General features: G+C 38.8%; 5 protein-coding genes across 9 annotated transcripts in view; 2 read left to right on the top strand and 3 right to left on the bottom strand.

Annotated features, from left to right (window-relative positions):
• The window catches only part of ap3d1 (adaptor related protein complex 3 subunit delta 1), a 32,340-nt gene extending 26,716 nt beyond the window's left edge, over positions 1 to 5,624 (bottom strand). For all 5 annotated transcript variants that reach the window (XM_059342093.1, XM_059342094.1, XM_059342098.1 and 2 more), the window contains exons 1-3: positions 5,300 to 5,624; positions 1,087 to 1,182; positions 97 to 177 (exon numbers count right to left, since the gene is read on the bottom strand). In XM_059342093.1, the coding sequence (XP_059198076.1) occupies positions 97 to 177; positions 1,087 to 1,182; positions 5,300 to 5,395 (273 nt within the window). In that variant the 5' untranslated portion in view covers positions 5,396 to 5,624. The remainder of the gene's footprint in view (positions 1 to 96; positions 178 to 1,086; positions 1,183 to 5,299) is intronic.
• Positions 5,625 to 7,734: 2,110 nt separating this feature from the next.
• On the bottom strand, positions 7,735 to 17,120 carry hdgfl2 (HDGF like 2). Its single transcript, XM_059341850.1, has 16 exons — positions 16,876 to 17,120; positions 16,301 to 16,377; positions 15,571 to 15,712; positions 14,948 to 15,145; positions 14,735 to 14,857; positions 14,577 to 14,645; positions 14,296 to 14,479; positions 14,080 to 14,164; positions 13,656 to 13,959; positions 13,405 to 13,538; positions 13,209 to 13,276; positions 12,944 to 13,014; positions 12,763 to 12,864; positions 11,859 to 12,006; positions 11,650 to 11,767; positions 7,735 to 8,867 (listed from the first exon to the last, which is right to left on the bottom strand). Exons 1-16 carry the CDS (start codon positions 16,945 to 16,947, stop codon positions 8,768 to 8,770), a joined length of 1,995 nt encoding a protein of 664 aa, XP_059197833.1. The 5' UTR covers positions 16,948 to 17,120; the 3' UTR covers positions 7,735 to 8,767.
• A 2,056-nt stretch (positions 17,121 to 19,176) lies between these two features.
• On the top strand, positions 19,177 to 21,280 carry fh (fumarate hydratase). Its single transcript, XM_059341297.1, has one exon. It carries the CDS (start codon positions 19,224 to 19,226, stop codon positions 20,721 to 20,723), a length of 1,500 nt encoding a protein of 499 aa, XP_059197280.1. The 5' UTR covers positions 19,177 to 19,223; the 3' UTR covers positions 20,724 to 21,280.
• A 123-nt stretch (positions 21,281 to 21,403) lies between these two features.
• fam32a (family with sequence similarity 32 member A) lies at positions 21,404 to 24,033 on the bottom strand. Its single transcript, XM_059341299.1, has 4 exons — positions 23,913 to 24,033; positions 23,064 to 23,208; positions 21,791 to 21,844; positions 21,404 to 21,620 (listed from the first exon to the last, which is right to left on the bottom strand). Exons 1-4 carry the CDS (start codon positions 23,984 to 23,986, stop codon positions 21,552 to 21,554), a joined length of 342 nt encoding a protein of 113 aa, XP_059197282.1. The 5' UTR covers positions 23,987 to 24,033; the 3' UTR covers positions 21,404 to 21,551.
• A 126-nt stretch (positions 24,034 to 24,159) lies between these two features.
• On the top strand, positions 24,160 to 26,586 carry mrpl54 (mitochondrial ribosomal protein L54). The gene is made up of 3 exons (XM_059341298.1): positions 24,160 to 24,366; positions 25,043 to 25,199; positions 25,679 to 26,586. The coding sequence occupies exons 1-3, from the start codon at positions 24,240 to 24,242 to the stop codon at positions 25,809 to 25,811; spliced, it is 417 nt and encodes a 138-aa protein (XP_059197281.1). The 5' UTR covers positions 24,160 to 24,239; the 3' UTR covers positions 25,812 to 26,586.
• Positions 26,587 to 27,955: the final 1,369 nt, after the last annotated feature.

The following is a 27,955-nucleotide window of genomic DNA, read 5'->3' as shown; positions in this document are numbered from 1 at the left end:
ATACCATAGCCATAGCAGCATGACCATTAAGCAGAAAGTGACCAGGTTGGATATTTTTGTTGATTTCTTAGACGTATGATTATATACAAGTCCTACCTTGTAAGTGAACTTGGAGGAGCTCATGACTTCAACGATGTTAAAAGCGGCCCAGCTGACATCATAGCCCAGCATCTGAAGCTGTAACACAAAAAAACAAGAGACAGAGAGGGATGTGAGTGAATTAAAGGAAGACAGGGGGTCTCAGTAGCCCCTGTGGTGCAAGGAGAGGCTAAATAATTTGAGCTGAAACCTGTGAAAGTGGGCAGAGATGCAACAAACTATCTAAACCTGTGGGCCTTGGCTATAAATAGAAAGAGTGCTTTCATTTAAACAGGAATTGCACACTGTTCTCAATAAATGCCGGCTGCTAGCTTGGGGCTAGGCTGTGTAGTGGCTAATTGTCAGGTACAAAACAACATTTGTACAGGCAGTTTTGTACCTGCTTTCTCAAATTGTATTAAGTGGTTTCTAACTGGTCTCTTCTATTTGTCCCTGGTGAAGCCTTGAGCAAACAAAGGGCTTTGATTCAGAATGATGCTGTTTGAAAAGAAAAGATAATACACAAAGAAAAAAGTCTGTGCGCCTTATCACAACTAAACAGAATATTACATTGCCTGCACGGCACTGCAATATGCCACATTTTACATTAAACTGTATGCGCATATTGGAAGGCATTAAAATCAATGCCTGCTCAAAACCAAATCTTCCCTAGCTGTCATTGAAGTTAAGACAAAATATCTAAATAAGAATTTTTATAATTGAATATAGAATATATTCTTACTGCTTATGAGTATAATTTTCTTTGTTATTCTTGGGTGTTGATATTGAATTGATAACCCTGACTATAACAATAAAGAGACATTTTTTTTTAATAAATCATGTTGCAAAACAGCCACATTGTTTGTGTGTATCTATACAAAGACACACAACTGGGCTCACACTGAGGGCCAATGAAAGGTTGAGTCTATCATTATGTGTATCAGTGTAATGTAATGTATCGAGACAGAAAGAGTCAGTGATTCTGTGGAGGATGTTGAGAGATCTTACGTAGGTGAGCTTGCACACAGCATTGGCTTTGACAGCGATGTTGTCCTGCTTGAGCTCCTGTTTGATCTCATCGATGCATGTGGAGATGTACTTGGCCTGAGGGCAGACAAAGGAGAGGACAAACAACAGACACCAGATCAGATTAGGTGGAGTGATATCCGGAGCGGGAGGCAGGAACAAGCTGAAAGGTCCTGGTTTGTCTGTTTTTACTAGCCAAGTCCAGAGTCAAATCAAGTCAGGCAAAATGTCATCCTAGACTATAAATTCCTAATAAAGGCTTCATTTTTTTTTAATACTAGGGATGTTACAGATCTTAAACCAAATCAGAAAAGCTGCAACACCATGTCCACAGACATTTCCCCATGGGATTGATGATGTCTGTCTGTCTGTTCATTCTACATACAGGAAAGAGTTTTGCCTTGGTTAGGGACAATGTGAATCATGTAATAATCAAATTTGGCTTCTACTTTGTGGACTATTTCTGTTCAGTTTCTAAATCTATGAATGGACAATGTCAATTGTGAGTGTTCTTGCAGCTGATTCAATAAAACCCTGCATTTTTTTTAAATTCATCCCCACCAAATAAATAAACAAACACAGTATGAACCGAACCATGGTCTAGAGTCATCAAACTCATGACTTGTGTCCATTGTGTGCTAGTCAGTTTTGACTGCTGAAACATGTAATTTTTAAGGCCCTGTTCCAATTTCAAATATCACATGGCTTGAGCATTTGACCAAGAACATTTCCTTACCTGATGGCCAAAACTGACACATTTATTGTTACCACTCGTCTATGATATTGTCATTTTGCATGGCCTGATGGCTGGGACACACATGGACAGGCTATGCAAAAGCTCAGGTCTGAAGAAAAGCTGCCCATGCTTACAGAGGAAAACATTATAAAAAAGCAAGACTCAATTTTATCACTCTAATTAAATAGCTACTAAGCATAAGGTAATTGATGACTCAACAGGTCTCTTATCCTCTTCAGCATTTTAACAAATGAGTGTTTCCAGGAGCCTCATGCCTGAATGAATGAGTGAATGAATAAATAGCTGTTCTCATGACCCCTGTTATAATACACTTGATTCTCTGAAATTGAGCGAACAGAAGGTACATTTAATTCAACAGTGGGGGGCAAGCTTGGTCAGACCTCTAGAAGGAGCAATCAGTCAACAAACACATACACTTTTAGCTTTGTAGAGTGTAAGTGAGTGTGTGCTGGTCATGTGTGTGGAGTCATGAGACAGCACAGTGACAGGAGGAGGTGGAGGGGGGGTGGACTGAGCTCTGCTGCTGCTCCTGGAGAAACTGTGGCTAGCAGGGCTAAAGGGCGGGCAGACAGGGGCTGCGGTCGAATAGTCAAATTTGCTTAGGAACCTTCCTAACTGAGTGAAATGACCCGGAAGTATTATCGTAGCCGCCATGATAAGAGCTGTTCGAATTCTCTAACTGTTAAGGAAAGGAGCTTCAATGCTTCCTTTAGTATCTCCTTTAGCATAGGATACACCGGACCATCCTTTACGAAAGGAAAGGAGGTAATGCCGTCCCACAATTCCTTGCGGTAGCAGCATATAAGGCCGACCGGTCACGAGAAGAAACGACGTCATCAACATTCGCCGTCGCGTGATGACGTAGACTAAGTGTAAGTGCAGTCGGATTCTCTAAACACCGCGATCGTCTTCTCCTAACTCCTCATGAATTCTCCTTCTCATCTTTCCTTGACCTCGTGACGTTTTCCATTGAGGTTAAGGAAAAGTGGTTAGGAAAGGACTTAGGAGCTGATTTTTTTGATTATTCGACCGCAGCCAGGGACTCAGCAAAAGATCACCAGACACACACAGTGCTTCTGCATCACACTCGCCCTCAATTACCGATTCAGAACGCAGTGAAATAACTGAAATAGTTGTCAATTTGCCAACAGAGACAATCTTTCTGCCAACAATGCAGACTGACTGAGATAAACTGGAAGGCCTGTACGTTCCAACCCCCCAAAAATGAGTAGGTTTCGTGTTAACCAAAGCTAACTAATTCTACACAATTTTTAATAAAGGGATGTAAATCACCTTATATTCTTACTCATATTCTTTTAGTTCTGAACTTCGGACATCTTCACGACTTTCTACAATAAGCTTGCTGTTCCAAAGGCGTGGGAGGGAGAGTGAATGAATGAACCACACAAGGACTCTGCACACACGTGAAAAACAAACTGTGGGCCAGCTTGGAAAAAGTCAACACACACTCAGGCGTGCACACACACTCAGAGCGTATTAATATTTCAGCAAACTGTCCACTGTTGACAGGGCAACCACCACCTTATCTAGGCTGGACAGCTAGGGTTACAACTGGTGAACATCTCAGCGCATACACCAAATCAAGAGATCATGCACTACAAACATCTTAGTGATTTATTTCCAGAAACATGAAAACACAAATATAGTATAATATCCAAGAAATTTTGTATATAGTTGATTATATCTGCTTGTAAATTGTTTTTCAGGTGAGACAGTGAGCAGGAAAAATCTGCCACGTTGAGAAAGTAATAACATCCAAAACAGCTGCCCTCAGGTTAGACAAGCTACCTCTACATTTCACACCTGACCTACAGCCTGAGACAGGTGTACACAGCACCGCAGCTCTGTGCAACCCAACCCCTCCAACTACCTGACATAACATTTTTCACAGGAGGAACATGGCTAGACAGAGCCTCACATAGAGCCTATAAGAAGAGCAGGCTGTTGTGAGAGATGGAAACGTGGCTGTCACAAACAGTGCCCTCTAATGGCCCATCCCACCCTCCTCCTACTCAGGTCTGTTGCTGTGATGAGTGTCATCACCCACAGAGTGGTGACAGAGATGACATCACCTTCAGTCACTGATGGGGTGTTAAAAAAGAAAAATGGAGGAAAGGAGAAAAATGTTATATCAGCATCCAGAATGGTCATAATGGACAATGTTAAGCTACAAGTGAACAAGACAGACAAGTGAAGGCCTGTCCTTCCCCCCATGTCTGCAGAGCATCACATCATCCATTCAACAGTCGAGTGACTCTTGTGTCTTCAACTCAAATAACAGACAAATATCACTGACAGATTGACGACAACTGGTTACTTCTCCCCAAATTAATCAGCCACTAAAGGCCAATAACTAATAATAAAGTTAGCACTTGTCTGTCTGATATTAAGGCTGCTCAGATTAGCTGTAGCCTGCTGTGTTGTATGATCTCCGTTATGTCGAAGAGTAATCTCCAACCCATCAAGCTGCTTCCTCGCTCTGTCACTTAGATCAGTTTGCTAGCTGTCACTAAATCGTTCTCTCCTAGGATTAAAAACCTGACATGTAGTGTGACTACAAAGTTAGCACCAATATCTTCACACTGTTAAAATGTTAACCTATGGTAAAATCGCCTACATCCTCATATACATAAGAGTGACATGGGATGTGTCATGAACATTAATGACACTTTGAAGTAACATTAATGCTCATGATACTTGTAATGTCATGTTTCTGACAGGCTTGTGTGACTCTTATGTAGACACCTTCAAAATAAAGCGTTACCATACTTGTCATGTCATGTTTCTGAAGAGAATTTACATACAGTGTATATATACAGTACACATATATATATATATATATATATATATGCATGACACATCCCATGTCATTTTTATGACACGCTCATGTCACTCTTATGTAGACACCTTCAAAATAAAGCGTTACCATATCTTGCTTAAGTCACAAAGGCATGTTCAAAAATTGCCTAAGTAATTTATTTCTCTTAAGTTACATACTTTACGCACAGTGTTATTACTATGCCAATAGCCATCCTTTGTTACATCCTTTTTGAGTGAAATGATCAATAAATGTCATATGTTATACTTTTGGTGAAGTTTTTTATGTTTCCTGCAAAACTTGAAAAAAATGAGTTGGCTATTATTTTAACAGGGCGACGATATGCAACCCACAACCTGTTATTTAGCATATTAGCATTATCCGCTGGAAAGGGCTGTTTTGAATGGCTGTTAGCTAGCGGCTGAAATGACTGAGCTAACGTTAGCTGACCAGAATACCTAACGTTAATTTACCTAGCTAGCATTAGCAGTTAACGTCAGCTAGCTGGTCAGCGGTAATGACAATATGAGTTAAAACATTAATGAATGAGGGGTTAAAAATGTTCCAGGTGACAGTGTTTGGTCGTCGGGGTTTTTTACCTCATCTTCCTTGTGATTCCTAATGCCACGTACTAAATCCTGAAGGTTTTTATCGAACATCCGATCGATGCTCCCTTTGACAATCTTCAAAGCCATGTCCGCCGGAGACTCGTGCCGCTTCTGTCCTGCGGGGTGCTGCTCCTTGCAGAGGTCTCGTGGGTGCCAGCCGACCCTCTACACTGTGTCTCATCCACCCGGGGACCGTGTGTGCAGGAGCCGCTGCTGTTTACCAAGCCCGGGCAGATGAAGCTGAGGCCAGACGGGGCGTCCTGTGCTCTGCAGAGACGCTGGCAATGGATCAGTGTAGGAAATGGCTGACAAAATGGCGTCTCGAGTCAGCTGACTTGAGTATTATGCGAGACTCTCATATGGGAACGAGCGGAATTAAAGGTCCAGTCCCCCGTTCACAGCAGCACACTGTATGACACTGACATCTGTGTTTGTTTGTTTGTTTGTTTGTTTGTTTGTTTGTTTGTTTGTTTGTTTACATTTATTTAGAACATGTAAAAAAAGTAAGCAAGTAATATTTGAAAAATGAAATGAAAAGCACCAAGCCAAATAAATGGTCAACCGCTTAATGCTTTGGTTTATGTAATATAAGGACATAAGGACATAAAAAAATGTCAAATGTATTAATTTTTCCACCCCTTCTCCATAAGGTATTGCTTGATTATTAATCAGTTTCCTTGTTGCTCTTATTGCTAATAACTTTTCCTGCATTTGTTTAAACATAATAGTTATTTTGTTTTATCTCTGTCATACAAAAACATAAATTCATTACTGATATACATATCCTTACCAAAAATAGAAATGTATTATCAATCAAAAGTATAATAAACTTATAAATGTATCTTAAACAACATACATTTAATGACTTATACATTTACCTTCATGTAAATTTGTTTGTTTGTTTGTTTGTTTGTTTGTTTGTTTGTTTTTCTGTTTGGACATTTATTTAGAACATGTACAAAAAGTAAGCAAGTAATATTTGAAAAATGAAATGAAAAGCACCAAGCCAAATACATGGTCAACCGCTTAATGCTTTGGTTTATGTAATATAAGGACATAAGTATATAAGGACTGAAAAAAAAATGTCAAATGTATTCATTCCCACCCCTTCTCCATAAGGTATTGCTTGATTATTAATCAGCTTCCTTGTTGCTCTTATTGCTAATAACTTTTCCTACATTTGTATAAACATAATAGTTATTTTGTTTTATTTCTGTCATACAAAAACATAAATTCATTACTGATATACATATCCTTACCAAAAATAGAAATGTATTATCAATCAAAAGTATAATAAACTTATAAATGTATCTTAAACAACATACATTTAATGACTTATACATTTATCTTCATATCAATTTTTTTTTATGTTATGATATATAATCTAAAATACAAATATATAACGTAATATACAATATCTGACTACTTATAAATTACAATATACAATATAATTATACAATATTGCTATACACATATATACATAGGAATATTGTATAGTTATATTGTATTGCATTGTATGTATACATAAAAGAAAAACTATTAAGTGGAGACACTACAAGTGATTGGGGTAAAAAATTTACTAAAATATGTCAACATAAAATTTCCCCAGTTGATTACTTATAACTTGTTTTTTTAGTTTTCTAAAATGTTTGAATATGCAAATAATGCACTAACATATTAAATGCATGCAAATAACTATTAAACGTTTTTACAGTGAAAATTAGAATATCTTTATATCAATATAAATTGGAACATGTTGTCGGCAGCCATTAGAAAAGTCCCTTTCACCAAGTTTTTTGGAATAAATTTATATATGAATGAGACAAGGAATATTTTAACAAACATAAACAAAAAAACCCTCCATAATATAGATGGAAATTAAACTGGAAAGTTTGGTGTGGGGAGGTGCTACTGACGTGGAGATTTCTGTCTGAGTTTGAGAAAAAAAAATATTTTGAGAAAATGGCCTTTAAAAATATGCATTGTAAAATTTCACAAGACACGGGCGAATGGGGTTTAACTTGTTTTTTCAGATATCACCATGCAACCTCCTCAGTTTTACTAATGATAAGAAACTATTTTTTTGTATTACAATTTTTCTAAAATGTGATGCTTAAATATGCAAAGGAGGCATTGTCTACTGCCAACTTTTTGGTGCATTTAAGAGAAATCTACAGATGCAAACACCTAAATGGGATTTTTGGATGTTTTTTTCCCCATGTTTGAAAGAGGAGATGTAATGAAATCGGAAAAGCCTAAAAGTTTGTGCTATAATTTCTCATAATATCTATAACTTCTGTGTCAATCAATCCAGTAGCAGGAACCTAGGAAATAACAAACCGCATGGGTGCCCAGTTGTTGAAAACACAAAAGCAAATTATTTAATAGAGAGGTTCTACACACCAAGAAATGAAATAGAAACAAAACCATGCTGAGATTTTTATTCAAGTCTCAACTAAGTGATAGAAATGCTTTACCGATTTACATAGCACTAAAAACACCTGTTGTATGCATATGACAGAAAAATAGGCTGCAGCTACATGAGATCTCGACAGCTTTTAAGGGCAGTTTTCAATCTGTACAATTATTCAATTTATTACACAGGTCACTGAAAGCAGACACTATGGGGAGACGAGAGTGCAAGGTGTTTAACTCCACAGCAATTATTATTTTAGACAAACTGTAAATGCAAATATTTGCAAACAAGGCTATAAAAAAGTAGGTGGACCTCAATTGTAAAACAGTTTTAAGTGACTCAATTAATGGCTTTACATTTCAGACTGTATTAACTGGATCAAGACCAGATAATAATAAAAAAGAAAACTTAACATAAAAGACTCACAAATAGTACTTTACCACTCTCACAATGTCATACACACAGACAAGAGGCCTTTGTGTTGTTTTGTAGGCTTTATAAAAAAAAAGAAGCCACAAAATCTTCCAAGCAAAAAAGTTAACGGCATGGCTCCGTTTTCCCACAAGAATCATCGAAGTTTCATCTCATACTAACCCAGCAAGAATTCCTGTTAGAAGTGCTAGTAATGTAATCGTTCGTTGTAATCAATATATGTACTGTATGAAAGACCAAAGTAAGAGTTCATGTGGTAGAAAGAACAAAGTAGCCAGTAGCAGGAGTACAGGGTGACGATCCAGGACGGGCCGAGTGTCGTATAAAAGAAAAAGTACATTTTCAGGAGTAAAAGGAGTTTGCGCAGCGCCACAAACTATCACACTATTAAGCTTTCCTTTTTGCTGTGATAAATAATGGACCAAATGGTTTGAGCAACAGGGCCTTCAGGTTTGATATCATTATAGTACAAAAGGTCCAAAACATCAACGTTGACGTAACAGATATTGTAGGAAACTCTGGGTGTGATGCAATCTTGGAGCACTGTGACGTCAAACAAAGAGGCCACCGTCTTTAGCACTTGGTCCACTGAAGTGGCAATTCAGGGTCTTTCAGCTTTCTATAGCAGGTGGTTCCGTCTCTGCAGAGATGGAGTTGTCCGCTTCTTCATACGTGTGATGCTGTTGTTCAGCAGGGCTCTCTGGGCTCCGTCTAGACAGAAAGTACATCACAAGTCACAACCACAGACCTGCTTCTGTCATGATTACTTGTGTATTAAAACTGGGAAAGGCACTTTTTGGCGGAGGTTGGCCGTACACACGGGTCTGTATGTGACTGACTGAGTGAACTACTTTCTTCAGGAGGCCGTTTTCAAACACGTTGCTGTTGACCTCATTTCATTTCAAAGGTAATTATTCAGGCCCAAGCACCGAGTAGTGCAAAAGCACTTTTGTTCCTCTGGGAGCGAGATGTGAGTGGCGTGAATCGTAATCTACATACGCTACTGTTTAAAAAAAAAAAAAAATCCCACTTTGTGTTTTGAATTTATTAACCTTGTGTGAATCGGACAATAATACATAGAGGCTCCTGGTCTGTCTGTAAGTTTGTTCAAAATGGCTTCATATATATATATATATATATATATATATACCAACTCTAGCAAGTGAGGAGAATCTGAATGTAGTGAAAGAGGAATACAAACAGACTGGGAGTCTTGATCATTGAAGGTAGATGCGGTTAATCATTTCAAAACACATAGATATGGGATATGTCTGTGATTTGAACAGCTGCCTGAGTAGAAAATGCTTCACTAAACACCACAAAAATAGACTTTACATGCAAAAAACGCAGGGGGCATTGACCAAACGTGATAAGCAATATACAAGTGCTGGTCAACGAATTAGAATAATTTGAAATAGTGCAATCATTAAATTCTTTGAATGCATTTTTTGTGCAGAAAGCAAATCAGGTGTTCACCGCACCTGTCCTACTCGTTAGACTAATCACAGAACTCGTTACCTGTAAAAAAATTTGCTCAGCTGAGCTTTCCAAAAGGCCCATTTAGGCCATTTAACTGTGACACTGTTGTTTTATTGAATTAGAATAATGGAGAAACCGTTTCATTGAATTAGAATAAATGCTCGAATTTTTGTTTTCTGTGAAGAGTGTTCACTGTGCAGTATAAAGTCAGGGTTGAGTAGAATTTCTAAGTTGTAAAATCAATCATGGGTAAGCAGCGCGACCTCTCAACCGGAATAGTGGCTCAAATTCAAGCCCTTCGCCAACAAGGCTTGACCCAAACTAAAATTGCTGAGCAGCTCGGCATCAGCCAGTCTTCCGTCTGCAAAGCTCTCAAGAAAAACTGCAGCAAGCGCACCAACTGTTCCGGCGTCCGAAAAACTTCTGCTCGCGACAACAAGCAGCTGAGAAAGATCGCAGTCAGCAACCGGTTCAAGTCCACTTCCGAGCTCACCGACTTGTGGAACAAGCAGACCGGCGCTGACGTCTCCAGATCAACCACTTACCGTCGTCTGCGCGAACTCGGCTTCAAATCTCGCGTTCCAGCAGTAAAACCGATGCTGAACAAGAAACAAATGGCGAAACGGCTGAAGTGGGCCAAAGATCACGGCGAGTGGACTGCTGAAGACTGGCAGAAAGTGGTCTTCAGTGACGAATCACGCTTCTGCATCTCCTTCGGTGACCAAGGTCCTCGTGTCTGGCGTCGTGGTGGCGAAACCTACAACCACGAGTGCGTGAAAAGATCCGTCAAGTTTCCCCAGAGCGTTATGGTCTGGGGATGCATGTCCGCTCGAGGTGTAGGGAAACTCTGCTTCCTCAAGAAGACTGTCAATGCTGCCGTATATCAAGATGTTCTGGAAACGTTCCTGATTCCGACTGTTGAGGAACAGTTCGGCGAAGAAGACTTCATATTTCAACAGGATCTTGCACCGGCTCATGCGGCAAAGTCGACCAAAGATTGGTTCACTAAAAAACAGCTTGAAGTTTTGGCATGGCCGGCCAACTCGCCTGACCTCAATGTCATTGAAAACCTTTGGGCCATCGTCAAGCGGAAAATTCGCGACAGAAAGCCTACTACGCTGGACCAACTGAAGCAGAACATCGCCACTGCCTGGGAAGCTGTGAGTGCGGAAACTTGCGACAAGCTGGTCAAATCGATGCCGCAGAGACTTCAGGCAGTCATACAAGCCAAGGGGGCAGCCACAAAATACTGAGAAAGTGATGATTCTAATTATAATAAAAATTATTCTAATTCAATGAAACGGTTTCTCCATTATTCTAATTCAATAAAACAACAGTGTCACAGTTAAATGGCCTAAATGGGCCTTTTGGAAAGCTCAGCTGAGCAAATTTTTACAGGTAACGAGTTCTGTGATTAGTCTAACGAGTAGGACAGGTGCGGTGAACACCTGATTTGCTTTCTGCACAAAAAATGCATTCAAAGAATTTAATGATTGCACTATTTCAAATTATTCTAATTCGTTGACCAGCACTTGTACTAGGTTTTGAACTCTTCCTGTTTGGCGTCACTGGGCAAAAAAATCTACTACTCTATACTATACTAATTCAAGTAATCTGAGAGACAACTAGATTTGTGCACCTCCTCTTGGCCCTTCGGGTGATGAAAACTTGATTCAATGGAGGAAAGTTGCTATTCAAGCATTTACTACAATTGCCTACATGGCAAGGCAACCAGTAAAAGGAAGACAGACTTATCAAAAAGACAGTCTGACAATCAGTGCAACAAAACGAGTAAACATTGGCAGTGTGTATTGGCAAATATTGGCAAAGTGTTTCATAGTTTCATGCAAGTTTGCAAAGAAATGAATTGAAGTGCATGTGTATGTCCATGCTTGTCTGGTGGGAGGGGCTTATGACAAAGAGGGGCAAGCGCAACATAAAATAGGTTAATGAGTAAGTTAGTTGTCCGTGCCAATTACATGTGGAGCAGAGAATCTTCAGATGGGATGCTCACCTGTTTGGACTTGAAGCAGTGTCTTCATTATTCTCCTCGTGGGCAGGTGATTTGGGATTTTCATCTATCTCCATGTCATCTTTTTTCTGTTCTGATTCCCCATTCACTGGAGTGGAGTCTAGAAAATGTAAATTGAGATCAAAATAAGAAAATGTACTAAACAAATCGAGAACGCAGTTGGAGGCGAGATCCAAGGAGTGAGTTTCTACCTGCGTTCTGTGTCTCCTCATTATTTTCTGGTTCCTTGTCTTCAGGTTTCACTGGCATCTCTGGCTTTCCCACGAAACGAAGTTTTAACTTGTTGTAGACTTCACTAGCTTTTTCCATGACTGCATTGCTGGCTTTATATCGCCGAATCTATATGGTCCAAAACAAACAAAAAAACAACAACATGAAAACAGAAAAGATAGTTAAAATGAGAAAAATACAGTGCTGTTTTGACAGCCCTGACTATGCTGCAACAAAACAAGGTAGGCCGATATACCATATTCAACATCTTGTAAATTATTATTTGCTGAGTGGATCAGTAAAATAAAGTTAACTAGAGAAGTAAAGTAACCACAGTATGTAGCGCTGAAATTAACAAATATTTTTGTTGTCGATAATAATCATTGACAGTTATTTTCTCCATTAATCATTTGGTCTATAAAATGTCAGAAAAAGTCCAAGGTGATGTCTTTTTTTGTCAGTTCAAAACCCAAATATATTCAGTTTAATATGATATAAAACAGAGAAAGCAGATCGTTTAAATAAATCTAAGCAGCTGAAAACATTTATGAAAATGTTTGCATGCAAAAATAATTGTTTAGCAAAATGGCAATAATTTTTCTGTCAATTGACCAATTGATTAATCTACTAACTTTTGTTGATCAACAGACATGGCCAACTTTAATGCTATTCCTACTAACAATTTAACATCTCCAAGAGAAGCAGCATTTACAGTGGATAAATGCAAAATTATTAAATAACAATTAATACTGAGCAAACAACTGTTAAGTTCCACAAGCTCTCGGTTATAAGCACTGTTATATTAGGACATCATTTACATTTTTTTCATTATTTTAACTTGACATTATTTGCTTAAATTAAGGAGAGTCAAACAAGAAAAAGCACCTTTTTTAGTGTAGCAATAACTTCAGCGTTCTTATGGAGGATCTGGCTGGTGACAGGCACAGCTGCAAGTTCATCCAGGGCTTGTAGACACCGGTCTATGTCCTGAGAACACACAATACATTACCGTTCACTTTTCATGCCGTCAAAAAACACACAAAAAGACTGCAAATTGACCACTTACTGGGTTGTCCACTTTGAGTGCAAACTTTATATCAGTGTGGAGTTTCTGTAGCTTTTCTTCTGGCGTTGGCTCTGCATATGGAAACAGTGAGTCACAGTCAATATTCTGTGTCAATAATCAATTACCATTTCCCACTTACAAAAACAATAAACACAATTGATGTTTATGTGAATCTGTGTACCTGTTGCAGTTTCATTCTATGCAAATAAGTGAGTGTTAATCAGCTGCAGTAAACAAACTGAGTGTGACTGTTTGAGACACTGACCCTTCTTCTTTTCCACTTTCTTCTCTGGCGGCCTCTCTGGTTTGCGTTTGGGTTTTTCAGGTTTGGGCCTGAAAGAAAGAGAAGGAGAGAGGGAAAGAGAGGGGGAGGACACTCTGTGATCTATGTACATTTAATTTTAATGAGGTTCTTCTAATGAGGTTTGCATAAAGTAGTCTGTTCCCCATTGTGCACTCACCTCGCCCTGGACTTCTCTTCTGACCGCCTGGCTTTCTTTTCCTTTAGCTCCTTCTCCTTTCTTTCTTTTCTCTCCTTCTCCTTCTTTATTTTTGCCTTCTTCTGGTTGTCAGGCTTCTTGGATGACTTCTTAGCCTTGTGATGGGGAAAGCAAAAAAAGTGGCATGTGTCAATGGCACCTAGACTGCCCTAAATTCCTATTACATGGAATAAACCACATGCTTTTCTTTATCAGTTTATCAGTGCCTGTACCTCAGCTGGCGGTGGAGAATCAGAGTCTGAGGGTGCAGGGATTGGAGGTGGAGGGGGTTTCTTGGACTTCTTCAATGGGTGATCTTCTACACCTTCATCTGAGCTACTGCTGCTGTCACTGTCGCTCCCCTTTTTATTAGCCTTGTTATCTTTGTCTTTTTTCTTTTGCTCGTCTTCTTCCTTCTCTCTCTCACGTAGCCTTCGGAGCTCCTCCGCCTCCTCCTTTTTCCGGCGCTCCTCCAGCTCTCGCCTGCGTTCCTCATCTCGTTTCTTCCATTCACTGATGCGGTCGGTGCCACTGTCACTGAGAATAAACATAGCAACCATTATGCTGCCTTTCACAATAAAACTGGTTTGTACCTCAGAACTCATATTGCTGTATTTCATATGGGGCATAATTAGGAAAAAACTAAAACAGCCTTACCTGTCACTGTCGGAGGAGGATGAAGGTGCTCGTTTTGCCGGTGCAGGTTTGGGTTTCCGTGCACGAGGCTTTGGTGCAGGTTTCTCTGTGAGTGGGAAAAATATTTACATAAGCAAAATGAAAGGTGTGGAGTCTTCCCTTTAATAATATTTATCTTGAGAATTTTTCATGAAGCTTAAATTGATCAATCTCATCTTATATAAAACTGAACCACACCTTTCTTTCGTGCCTGTTGGGGGGCTTTCTTGGGAGGTGGATCAGAGTCTGAATCAGATTTTGAGCCGGAGTGGGATTCAGAACCAGACACAGCCGGTCGAGGTTTCTCATCCTCTGAGTCGCTGTCCACTACTTTTTTCTCTGACCCTGACCCTGAGTCTGAGTCCGAGCCAGACGAAGCCTTCTGCAACATCACAAGGAAAAGGAGAAATAGTTGGAGATCAAGGAAGAAAGTTGAATGTGTAAGGAAGTATAAGGAAGTGTAAGGAAGGATGGCTCACCTTTTTCTTCCCTCTGCCTCCTGCTTTCTTTCCACCTCGACCACCAGATTTCTTCTCTGGAGTAAAATCCTGTGGGAAGAAATCAAATCAGTAACAACAGGCTATTTAGTTTCACCCCCAAATCACAGCATAATGTGTGCATCAGTGAGTGTAATAACCTGGTCACTATTCTTGCCAGAGTCAGACTCTGAAGGTGTGGGTTCTGATTCAGAGGGGGATCCACTCTCCTCTTCATCTCGGTCGCTGGAAGAGCCGCGAGCCTTTTTTGGAGGGGGAGGCCGCTACAATAGAAGACACAAGAATCAGTGAAAATACTCTTTAGTTGAAACACTGATTTATTTCAACTGACAGTGAAATTAAACGTCAGTTACTTTGGCGGGTGGTGGCTTTCGCTTCACTGCTGCTGCTGCTGCTGCTGCTGCCCTTCCTTGGTCTTCACTCCCAGAATCTGAGTCAACCTCACTTGCTGAGTCTGCTTTCTGAGGCACCGCGGCTTCTTCCTCTTCGTCATTATCGTCATCGCTTCCTCCTCCGGCATTGTTGCCCTCGCTGTCTGATGAGCTTGCTGGCTGCAGGGGAACCATGATAAGGAGATTAATACACATTTTGTGACATTTTACCTTTCCTTGACAGGCTGCCTTAAAACAGTTCCCTGGTCAGAATTGAAAAAATGCATTTTGCAATGAACATCACACCTTAAACTGTTGGGCATCAGGACGCCCTAGTCTGAACTGCAGCATTTTAATCAAAAGACAAGACAAGGAAAGTTAATTTGAAATGCACATTTCAACAGACAATTCAAAGTAATTACTGTCTAGCAGAGACCTGCCTTTTAATTCTAAAATAATGGACTTAATAATCACAGAAGTTAGTTAAATGAGAAACAAACCACAATAACTTCAAAGTCTACATGTATTGTATATCTATGAGCATGAAGTCATGTTGAATTATGAATCCTTAAGGATTTAACATTTCTAATATCTAGGTAACTTACTACAGGCGGGGCGCTGTAAGAGGCGTGTGGATTGTTCTGGATCTCCCATAAACCTTCATTAAATCCCTTCCTTTTGTTGGGCTTTCCATAGCGTTCGCTGTACTTTTCATAGGCAAAAAGGTCCTTTGCTGCAAGAAATGCTCTGTAAAACAGCAAGATAAAGGAAAATGTGACCAATGTAATTAAAAACCACAAAGTTATCACAAAAAACAGGTTAACATTAAGTATGCTATGTTGTCCAGAGACTTTAGAGCAGCAGACTGTGCCATCTAGTGATCGATTAATATACTGCAAGTGCCATCTTGTCAAACAGATGGTGTCTGATGCCAGATCAGACATATCAACACATCGCTCAAAAAACATACTGCACACTCAGACAGGCATCAGTCAATGGTAAATAGTGAGTCCTCAGAAAGAATAATGCTTAAAATATGAAACTGACCACAGCAACAGTGTGAGAGGAAGAAAGTTGTTGTTGTTGTCTCACACTATTGCTCTCAAAGAGGATATCATGCAAACAAACAGATGAGTCAAGGTCCTTAATTTAAATTTGCCACAGCCAATTCAACTATGCATGAAAAAAAAAAAAACTATACTTCAGTAAATAAATTGCAGCCAATTTTGTAATTAAATTTCATCTTTTCCATGTGATAAAAATGCAGGATGCATTTAGTTTTAAGCATCAAAAACTTCTTTCCCAATCACTTGATCATTACTGTACTGTACTCACGTTTCGTGTGTCCCAAAGAAGAAAATTGGGATTTTATTAGGAGGGGGTTTCACTGCTCCATCAGCAACATCTTCAATCTGTAAACAAGCAAGACTTTCAAGTAAAAAAAACAACAACATAGCATGGCAAATGACAAAAATAAAAAAACTGGCACTCAAGCATGATGATAGCATGTATTGATGTTTGTTATCTCTAGAAAATAAAACATTGCAGACTTTTATCTGGTTATGATTATTGAATATGGGGTGTTTTCAGACAGAGAAGTGGGTTTCTCACAAAGAAGAAATGCAGTTATCTCAAACGTCATTTCCAAAATACAAATGTTAGCTTCGCTGCTGTACGTGTACATGCAGATTAACGTGAGGCCAACAGCGTCTCATTCAAATGATGCTGCCCCTCCACTGCCTGAGGGCCTGGAGCACAGCCTGTCTGCCCAATAAGACACGAAGATATGTATATGTATGATAGGTATCCATGTAAGACAGTGTGGAGGATACACAGAGAACCTTCTCCACCGTCCCATGCAGAGCAGCTCATCCCCTCCGCCCCTCCGGCTGCTGCTGCTAACTGCTTACCCTGGCTGGCCAGTGGGGGTACCCCTTCATTTTAGCGAAGACCAGGTCTCCGGGCTGGAAATTGTGCGGCATTGTCCCGCTCCTCAGTGCAGCCGGGCTTTAAAAAGTATTCGCCTGCGCAGCTTTTTCTGTGTCTCTCTTCGTTTGCGCTTTTTTTCAGGTCGACACGAAACCTGGAAACGATGGTGTTAGCTATCAAGCTAACAGTATAGTAGCGTTACCGCGAGAGGAGACGGCGCAGGGAAGACAGCAGCAGCGCCCACAGCACTTCCGGTGGAGTAACGGACTCCGCCTTCACAATAAAGGACGTTCAGGCGATACAAAAACATCGAGATTAAAATCGTTCTTGCTTTTGAAATGACAAACAAAAAATATTCAGATCCCTTACTTAAACAGAACTACTAATACCATACTGTGGAATTACTGCACTACATGTAAAGGTCCTTTATTCAAAAGTAAAAGTACCAGCAACAAAATGTATCAAAAGTAATTAAGACTGTATGTATATAACAACACATATAATAACACACTGTTATAATAATCGCCTACGTCATTTTTTGTCAAAATTGTTGTTGTTTTTTGCCTTAAACATCTCCTCATGACGCTCATGACAATTTTCCCCCTTTAAGATAATGGCCTATGTCAAGTGTGTGACTTAAGCGGATTTGTTATGCCTAAGTCTAAATAAAATGTGACTAAGGCAATTTTTTGAACATGCCTTTGTGACTTAAGCAAGATATGGTAACACTCTATTTTGAAGGTGTCTACATAAGAGTGACATGAGCGTGTCATAAAAATTACATGGGATGTGTCATGCATATATATATATATATATATATATATATATGTATATATATATATAAACAAACAATAGCCTTTCTTATATATATCTATGGTGTCATGAGCATTAATGACACTTTGAAGTAACATTAATGCTCATGATACTTGTCATGTCATGTTTCTGAGAATTTACATACAGTGTTATTACTATGCCAATAGCCATCCTTTGTTACATCCTTTTTGAGTGAAATGATCAATAAATGTCATATGTTACACTTTTGGTGAAGTTTTTTGTGTTTCCTGCAAAACTTGAAAAAAATGAGTTAGGCAATTATTTTAACAGGGTGACGATATTTAAAATATATTATAAGGTTTTTGTATTTATGCATTAATGTAAGCAATGTTTTAGTTTGTAAAGAAAGGGCTCATTTTAACTACTCAATATATTGCTATGAGGTTTAATCAAAGTAAAGAAAGTCTAATCTAATGTGCAATACAAATACTGAAATAGTGCAAAAGCAGCCATGTAAATATTTCATAAATATAAATATATCAGCTATAAATGTATAATACATAATCAACTTCCATATGTTCCAGTGTCCATGCACAATTTAAACTCTCTCTCTCTCTCTCTCTCACACACACACACACACACACACACACTGCACTTTATAGTGAATTCACACAGTAGAAATGCTTTCCGTTGTTACTTTCCCCAAACAACATAAAAATGTTAATATTAACAAATACACACACAAACAGGGGTGCATGCATATAGAAACTAAAAATTATAATAAAGTTTTTATTGTTACTGTACAGAATACATATGACAGAATACATATTACAGTAAAAGGAACAACTTCAGTAAACAAACATCAAAAGCCAACAACACAGGTCTGAAAGTAATAACACAATTGTAATTTTGCACTAGAATGCATTATTGCACGTGAATAATTTTTTTATTAAAAAAATAATAAATAAAATGATTGCAAAATAATAAATGTATTTATTAAGCTAGAATAAATACAATTAATGCACTAGAATATATGTGTTTATTACACTAGAATATATATCATTATTGCATTAGAGTAAATATAATTATTGCACTAGAATACATGCATTTATTGCACCAGAATAAACATAATTGTTGGTCTAGCATTAATGTTGTTATTGCATTAGTATACATATAATTGATTGCACAAGATCCAGTGAGTTTGTCCTCTAAAGGACGTACGTAAGGGGTCCTTAAAAAACTGTTTTGCTGGATCAATTAAATATATACATTTAAAATGTATTTAATCATGCAAAGTTACTGACTTTTATTCTACAAAGTAAATTCTCCTTCGTTGTCATACCGGAAATATAATCGTTCAACGTCGAGAGATGCTTCACTGATCCGGATGAAGCAACCCGATCTCTCCCACTCGATACGCCAACCACGGCGGAAGTCCCGCCTTCTCGGCATCATTATTGGCTGACTTGCGGTTAGTTTCCTCCTCACCCAATAACATATCTCAATGTGGAAGGCAGTGTTGACCTCCCCCCGGATTCACCTCTAATCAGAAGCCATGTTTCGGTCTTTTAGACGCGTTCAGCAGTTTAACTGCAACCTCCTGACTTTACAAAGAGTCAGCGTCAACTCCAAACTCCTCATCTGCACGTCCAGAATGGCCGCTTCGGAGTACAGGATCGAGCGGGACACGTTTGGTGAGCTCAAGGTCCCAGTGGACAAGTACTACGGCGCCCAGACTGTCAGATCCACCATGAATTTCAAGATTGGGGGACCCAGTGAGAGAATGCCAATCCAAGTGATCAAGGCCTTTGGGATCCTGAAGAGAGCGGCTGCTGAAGTTAACAAGGAGTTCGGCCTCGACCCAAAGATAGCAAATGCAATCATCCAGGCTGCAGATGAGGTTTCAGCTGGTAAACTGGATGATCATTTCCCTCTGGTGGTGTGGCAGACTGGATCTGGAACTCAAAGCAACATGAACGTCAATGAGGTGATCAGCAACAGAGCTATTGAGATCCTAGGAGGGAAACTGGGCTCCAAGGATCCTGTCCATCCTAATGACCATGTCAACAAGAGTCAGAGCTCCAACGACACCTTCCCCACTGCCATGCACATTGCTGCAGCCACAGAGGTACACCATGTGCTGCTGCCTGGGCTGCAGACGCTGCATGATGCTCTGGCCGCCAAGGCTGAAGAGTTCAAAGATATCATCAAGATCGGACGCACGCACACTCAGGATGCTGTGCCGCTCTCACTCGGACAAGAGTTCAGCGCCTACGTCCAGCAGGTGAAGTACAGCATTGCCAGAGTGAAGGCTGCCATGCCCAGGGTGTACGAGCTGGCAGCAGGAGGCACAGCAGTTGGCACAGGACTCAACACCCGCATTGGCTTTGCTGAGAAAGTAGCTGATACTGTTGCTTCTCTCACTGGCCTGCCATTCATCACCGCTCCCAACAAGTTTGAAGCTCTGGCAGCCCACGATGCTCTGGTGGAGCTGAGTGGAGCTCTAAACACGGTGGCTGTCAGCATGATGAAGATCGCCAATGACATCCGCTTCTTGGGGTCAGGACCCCGCTCAGGCCTGGGAGAGCTCGTCTTACCAGAGAATGAACCAGGAAGCAGCATCATGCCAGGCAAGGTGAACCCCACCCAGTGTGAGGCCATGACCATGGTGGCAGCCCAGGTCATGGGAAACCACGTGGCGGTCACCATCGGGGGAAGCAACGGACACTTTGAGCTCAACGTCTTCAAGCCCATGATGGTGAAGAATGTGCTGAACTCAGCTCGGCTTCTGGGCGACGCCTCCGTCTCCTTCACCAACAACTGTGTGGTGGGCATCGAGGCCAACACCGAGAGGATCAACAAGCTGATGAATGAGTCTCTCATGTTGGTCACCGCACTCAACCCGCACATCGGTTACGACAAAGCAGCCACCATCGCCAAGACGGCTCACAAGAAGGGATCCACGCTGAAGGCGGTGGCCGTGGAGCTGGGCTACCTGACCGAGGAGCAGTTTGACCAGTGGGTGAAGCCAAGTGAAATGCTGGGGCCAAAATAAACTGACAACACAAAAAGCACTTCCAACACAAAGGAAATAACTTTTTTCAGTATGAGAAAAGACTTTCCAATTCATTTAAAGAGGTTGAACTGTTTGAACAAACATTCTCTGAATCCTGAACATCTCGTCTCTGATGCAGCTTCTTACTCGTAACAGTAAATCCATCCATTAAAACAAAACTATTATTTTAAGATGCTACTTGACCCAGGTTTTTTTACACGAACACCAGTATGTCTTACACATTATAAGTTGTCATTTTATTGACATTAGGTTGAAAGTAGTCAAACCTGTTGCTCCACATAAGTACGTCTTGCAATCACTACAACTTTTTGGAGGAGTAAACTGCTTCTATTTCTATACCAACTTGTTGTTTTTTGGTATTTAAAGTCTTAAATACTTTGACTCTAAGTTGGTACCCTCAGATGTTCACTCTGCTTTTCCAAATAATTGAACAAGGACTTCTGTACCTCGTATGTTCTGGTTTACAGTATGTGTGCCATTTGTGCAACGTTCCAGTTCAATTAAATATGTATTCATTAAAAAGCAAGTATATTCTGGTTTCTAGTATTTGTCTTAATTTATATTGTTTATACACATTTCTTTTTAATTTATGTAATACCTGATCAGCTACGTGGTTAAACCACAAATATGAATGCAATGCAAGACAAAAACAAGATAAATTAGTTTACTCAAATCTTTATTGCATACACAAGAAATTAAAACATGAGTGGATTTTAATTGTAAATATATAAAACTATCAAACAAAATTGTGACGTGCAAGACTTTTGTACAAATGGTAAATAAACAGAATGGCCATCTGCTCCTCTTCTATTTGGTCCAGCTGACCTTGGGGATATCATAATGCTCTGTCAGGGTGTCCAGGTGGCGATTAAAATCCTGCAAATGAACAAAGAGACAAAAGCATTAATTTTTGCAGAAATGTCTCTGTTCATAAATCTAAAATCATACCAGCCGCTTAATGTCTATTCCACAGACATTAATGCATGTTTTTTCACGTCTGAATTAACAAGTTGGACAGAGGTGCTGACAGGTCTGACATGACTTACCTCAACTCTGTGTTTGTGTGTCTTGGATGCTTTGTTCAGAATCCTCTCCATTTGCTGAGGGAGAGAAAATGAATGACAAACCTTTAAAAATGCACAATGTCACTGTCAGTCTGGGCACAATGTAAATATTTACAGAAACGCCTCACTGTCAGTTTACTACAAAACAGCAGCAATATTATACCCAAAAATTAAGAAAACATGAGTACTGAACTTGTCATTATTTGTAGGTATCAGCGTGGAATCACCTGCTAAACCTGTCTTAATGTGAAATAACATAAATGAATGGAAATATTCTAAAGATATAATGGATGTGTTACATTTAAACATTTATTTTCTCATGTTCTTGGGCAGGAGATGATGCATCTCTGTACATTCTGTCCTAACATTCACTGTTTCAAACAATGAACTTTGTCCACAAGGGAGAGCAGGGCTGATAAACTGAGACTACAGCCATTAGACTTTGCCCAGGGTTTTATGAAAGTTCAGGCTAAAGCTTGTGTTTTGTCCACAGGAACCAGAGTCTAGATTAAATTCCAGGGGACATTTTACCCCCCAAAAAGTACCTGTTCGGTTATGAAAGTACATCATTCATAAAACAAAGTAGGACTTTGTATGAGTAGTATTTAAGGATTATAAGAGAACGCTTCTTGTTTGACATGATGGCTGCCAGATTTCCAAACCATTTTTAAAAAGTAAAAATATAAATCATCCTTTAATTTACCTGAGCTACAAAAGTCTATGTTGAAACAATTTCCGGTTGGGATTACTCTGCTGCAGAGCTGGTCATGTCTCTCTCGGGTATTTCCAATTAATAAAAACATTGGTTGAACAAGAAATTCAAAACAGTATGCAAGTTAATAATCTACAATCCTCATATGGATGATTTTCCCCCCACTGCAGCATTGCTGGTTTTGAAGCCAAGTACTCAAATCTTCTTTTTCTTGAATATTTGGAAAGTTTTCAATGCAAAAGGTCATTTGGATTTGTGTTTCTGTAAAAGTTACTATTTTAGGCTAGTTTGTTTGTGATTTTAACAACCCAGATCTGCATCTAAGATCGAGTGCAGACTGGCTTCCTTACTGCTGTGTTGTGTAGTATGGATTCCCATACTAACATGGCATTGTGGCTGGACAGTGTAAGGACAGCAGCAGCAAGAGCTCTTTGGCTAATTAACTCACTTCTGCAGCCTTTCATAACTGTTATTAGCCATGCTTCTGCTTTAAAACCTTAACCAATCACTGAGGCTCTTTAATGCTCAAGGACTATAACTTACCCTCTTCTCTTGCATCTTGTCGAAGGCCATCTGTGCTGGTGTCCTTTTGTCAACATATGTTTTGTTGGTTTTCACCTCCTCATCTTTTTGACTGGCCTCTACCTGCTCCAAGCGATGCTTACTTTCTTTATCCTTCTTCTTCTTTCTGGAAACAAAAATAAAAAGATATAGGCCAGTTAGGCAAGCAGATATGTGGTTTACCAGGCCACCAATCCAGAAAAGAGCTGTGGTGCATAATCGATCTTCTACTTATTTTATGAATATCTACATATTGAATAATTTTGGTTAGATATGAAATATTTCTTAAAATGTTGTCAAATAATCATCTAGAAAAATAAAATAAAAGGCTGTTTATTTTGGGTCTATTTATGTAATATGTAAAATTAATTCACAAATACAAATGGATACAAATAAACACATGCAACAACTCAATACAGAAATTATAAATGATCTTGAAACATTACATGAATGTTTGTAAAGGACACTCTGTAATACTATGTATTGTATGAAATGCTAGCGTTAGTTTTGTCCTGTAATTGCCGAATTGAAAATATTTTGAACATGATTGTATGGCTAGCATGATACAAAACAAGGATACAAAACAGTGTTTTTCCATTTCATAATACTATTTTGTCAATCTCCCAAATGTTTGTTAATGTTAATGTTTTTCGCATACTCCCAGTAACGTTAAACAATAACGTAAGACTGTTTTTCATTAGCAAACATGCTAACATTAGCATCGCCTGAATACCAGGTGTTTTCATCAATTGCGACCGTCTAATCAAGTATTTTTGCTCGTTAAAACGTTGTCTATCATAACAAAAAGCAATCAAATGGCACAATACTTACTTTTTTCCAGCTGAAATGCTCCCTAAACCCTTTATTTTCAGGGCACTCTTCTGGATCGTGGCGTATTCGGACATGTTCGAGAAGCTCTGAATTCTCTTCTTCTGCTTTGTTATGATGGAACCCGACACTCGCACGGCGGTGCTGCCACCTGTCGGATTGAGGAGGAATGGCTCCAGCCCGCCACTGCAATGTGTCTTCCCGTCCACAGGGGGGCAGCAGATCATTTTCACACAGCCAAACACAAAGCACAAAACGGAAGTTAAAGGAACTATGAAAGTCAAACTGTAGCATGGTGAGCTGTGTTTTCAAGTAACCTACAGTAGAAAAATGTCGGGGTACGGTTTATTTAGGATAGCCACGTTAACAAAATGTATCACATCCAACGCCACAACGTCGCTGTGCAGGACGAACATATTAAATAGAATACAGACATGTGGATATGCAAAGAAAGTGGGTGAGTATAGAGGATATCTCATGTAGCGTCTCTTTATTCTGTATATCTTACTGTTCTCCTGTACCAGTTGTAAACTACCAGTGGTTGAGCTGAGCTGTTTAGATTTATACACTGTTTATTAAGTTGTGGATAATGGTTTTGTTATTGTTTATATATTAATTCACAGTTCGTTTACCCACCTAAATCACCCGTCTCTGCACGTCATTAAACCATTACTATTGTTTATTGTAATACTCAATACAAATATTTCCAGAAGTAAACAAGAAATTGGTATGCCATGAAATGTATAATCACTAATTTAAAAGGAAAAAATAGATAATAGATGAATAATCATGAATATTAATAATAAATCCTAATAAACGATTACATAAAAGAGCATACATAATGTCACTAGGACTCGTTATTTTGTGACTTTTTCCCCCTAATCAATAGAGCTATAAAACTGAGTTTTTCTGCAAGGAACCAAGCAGAAGCACCACTTTAAATCTTGTCATTTGCATGAAAAAAAGCAAGAAATTACAGCCTAAAGAAATCTTAGTTGACTGCGACCAAAGCAACCAATTAGTGGACTAAACCACTGAGAAGGGGCATTTCATTAACTCATTATCCTAATCACAATCAACATATCACTATAGCTATGTGAACATTACAAATATCTCCTTCCCATTCTTTGCAGCGGCCAAAGGGAAAGGTAAAGGCTTTCTAAAAGAAGAGCTCAAGGGTCCAGAAGTGTGTAAAGACCCTGTCAGACTGTGCACTCACGCAGTAGGGGCCAACATCTTCAAACAAGGAGATGACCCCCAGCTGAAGCCTCCTGAGGAATATCCAGAGTGGTGCGGATATACTTCTTTTATTTCTTTTTTTATTCTTTTTTATTTCATTTTGCCATTGTCTTTTCCTCTCTTTCAAGATATATGTTGAGAAATGCTGGGCAAAGATGAATGGTTAAATGTGTGTACAATAGCAGAAAACTGGACATCTTGTACTCAAATAGGGATTTTTTTTATCTTAATGTTCAGACTTATGAATTTAAATCCAAATCATTTCAGGCATCACATGCTGCCTGTTACTATTACTATTGTTTTTTACACCTTCATATACTTAATACAGTCCAAGATTAATGTTATGGTAGCTGAATTGTACTCTGGGAATCAGGGGAAATCAAAAATACACTAGGTTCTCTAGATTGATTGTATTATGATGTATGTATATATATATATATAACGCATTTCCTTAAAATATTTTTTTTGTCAGAGACAAATATTCTCAAGTCTACACTGATCTGATTCCCCTTTTTTTGTCTTTCACTCAGGTTGTTCCAGTTGAACCTGGGAGAACCCAAAAAGTTGTCGGAGTTGGAGCCAGATACCTGGGAGTACGGGAAACGTCTGAGGAAGGAAAACATTTGGCGTAACAACAGACTAAAAAAAGGAAAGAAGTTTTAGGCCTTCAGTGGACTGGCAGAGGGCTTCTTCGGACTCTGTGGACTGAATTACTTGACATGGTGTAAGATCAGAGCCAGAGTTCAGCTTCCTGAATGAAACTCCTGAGCTCCTGAATGAAATATCGTTCCACCAACTCTTTGCCGCTTCCAGCCTGTTAAGTTAAATCATGCAGCATATTCAACGGCCCTCAGGTGACAACACTCGGAAGCTCAAGAAAGCCCTCCCTTTCCTCTCTTCATTGCTGGTTATGTTAATAAGGTGAAAAAACACAAGACCTAATACTCACAATGTAATGGATTCCAACGTATGGCCAAAGGAAGGCCACAATAATTTAAAAGTTTCAACAAAAACTGATGTTGGAAAAAGCATTTGGACAAAGAACCTCACCACTAGGTCCATTTAGCACTTGTTCTGAAACTTTCAGTTGTATTAAGGTATATAAAATGATGCTTGATACACCGTTCCATACTGTAAAAAGAACAAGTCCATAGCAAACAAAATAAACAAATTCTGATTAATAACCTGCATATAGTGCTGGTAGTTTCTCAAGGTCACTTTCTTCCTTTTTTGTTTCATCCGTGCAGCCTTGGGTTGGTTCAGGGATACTGCCTTGCATTGAATCAATTTGTACACATTTCTATTTTTCCTGTTTAAATAAAAGAAATCCATATCTGAAGAGAAATTCCCTCCACACATTTCCACAAATTCACTTTGTTTTGTTTCTTTGCTTGTAAACATATTATTAATAAATAGGAATATGTAACTGTCCTGCAAATGTTGCCTTTTCATTCTTGGTTATCAACAGCATAATATGAACCTGGTAGCTACTACTATGTGTGAAGCTACCATTGTTAAAAAAAAAAAGGGGTGTGGGGGGTTAAAATGTAATAATACAAAGTTTTAAACTCATAAAATTTAAAAATAATTTACTAATACTTTATGTCAGGTATCCTTTAGATTAACTGGGTTGCCAGCTTGTAGTTCTAACAACACACTGATCATTTTCTTTATTTTCCCGCCAAACTTGTATGTATCAACAATTATACAACGAGTCTTGTGTATATAGAATAAGTCTCAATTACAAGCATGCCAGAGGGGCCAAAAGGATGAAAAACAAGGAAAATGCTAATAACAATAATTAAGAAAAGTTAAATAAAATCATTGTGAAGCTTACAGAGGCGATAAGTTAAGTTTAACAGCTTTTGTGTTATTGCATTCACAAAAAGATTAAATGTACTGTTATGGACAGTATATGGACAGTTCATTTTGTAAAGATTGCCTTTTTGTTTAAAAATATGGATTTATGGATATATATTTTAATCAAAACAAAAAGTAGAATAATAAAACCAGCGATGGAATGTAACTAAAACATTTACTTAAATTCTGTACTTCAGTACAATTTTGATGTACTTGTACTTTACTTGAGACTTTCCATTTAATTAACTTTATGTTTCTACTCCACTACATTTTGAGGCAAATATTTTACTTTTTTACTCCACTACATTTAGCTGACAGCTTTAGTTACTTTTCAGATCCAGATTTAACATGAAAACATGATACATTCAAAAACATACTTTTAAAAGATACCTCATAAAAGTATATTAAAGAGTTCAAATTAACCCTATCTTAAAAATAAATAAAACGCTGCTTACATAAATGCATCAATGCAAATAATCTAATACTATATTTGGAGTATTAACCCTCTGGAGTCCATGAAAGCACCTGCACATGACTTCTTCCTGACGTGACAACATAAAAATGAAGCAACATTGAGTCTTGCCATCAGCTGCCCTCTAAAGTTCTGGCTTGAAGCTCCATGACAGATTTTTTTGATGATATTCAGCCAAGTAACACCGGAGATATTGTCAGATATATTTTGTATAAAATATTAGACTAGGGATTATCCTCATTTTGCCTGTTATATGTTATATATGCAACCTGTATCCTATATTTGCAATATTTAAAATTCTCTGTTTTGAAACATAATTTTTAAGATCAGATTTTATGTTTCCTTAGTTTCTAGTCTGAGTTAAAACTTTCCACCACTGAATCAAAATAGAATTGTGAGTAAAGGTTTCTGCAGTGGTGGAAGAAGTATTCAGATCCCTTACTTAAGTAAAAGTACTAATAAAACACTGTGAATT

This window comes from Centropristis striata, chromosome 9, assembly GCF_030273125.1.
Source record: "Centropristis striata isolate RG_2023a ecotype Rhode Island chromosome 9, C.striata_1.0, whole genome shotgun sequence".
NCBI classification, from domain to species: Eukaryota; Metazoa; Chordata; class Actinopteri; order Perciformes; family Serranidae; genus Centropristis; species Centropristis striata.
This window is presented reverse-complemented; position numbering and strand designations above follow the sequence as displayed.

Coding starts and splice junctions, on each gene's coding strand:
- hdgfl2 (XM_059341850.1), bottom strand. CDS start 16,947: ATGCCGCACAATTTCCAGCCCGGAGACCTGGTCTTCGCTAAAATGAAG. Junction 13,960..14,079: donor TCCTCCTCCGACAGTGACAG/GTAAGGCTGTTT, acceptor GTTTATTCTCAG/TGACAGTGGCACCGACCGCA. Junction 12,865..12,943: donor CACTCAAAGTGGACAACCCA/GTAAGTGGTCAA, acceptor GTGTGTTCTCAG/GACATAGACCGGTGTCTACA.
- fh (XM_059341297.1), top strand. CDS start 19,224: ATGTTTCGGTCTTTTAGACGCGTTCAGCAGTTTAACTGCAACCTCCTG.
- fam32a (XM_059341299.1), bottom strand. CDS start 23,986: ATGTCCGAATACGCCACGATCCAGAAGAGTGCCCTGAAAATAAAGGGT. Junction 23,209..23,912: donor AGCATTTCAGCTGGAAAAAA/GTAAGTATTGTG, acceptor TTTTGTTTCCAG/AAAGAAGAAGAAGGATAAAG. Junction 21,845..23,063: donor ACAAGATGCAAGAGAAGAGG/GTAAGTTATAGT, acceptor TCTCTCCCTCAG/CAAATGGAGAGGATTCTGAA.
- mrpl54 (XM_059341298.1), top strand. CDS start 24,240: ATGTCGGGGTACGGTTTATTTAGGATAGCCACGTTAACAAAATGTATC. Junction 24,367..25,042: donor TGGATATGCAAAGAAAGTGG/GTGAGTATAGAG, acceptor CATTCTTTGCAG/CGGCCAAAGGGAAAGGTAAA. Junction 25,200..25,678: donor CCTGAGGAATATCCAGAGTG/GTGCGGATATAC, acceptor TCTTTCACTCAG/GTTGTTCCAGTTGAACCTGG.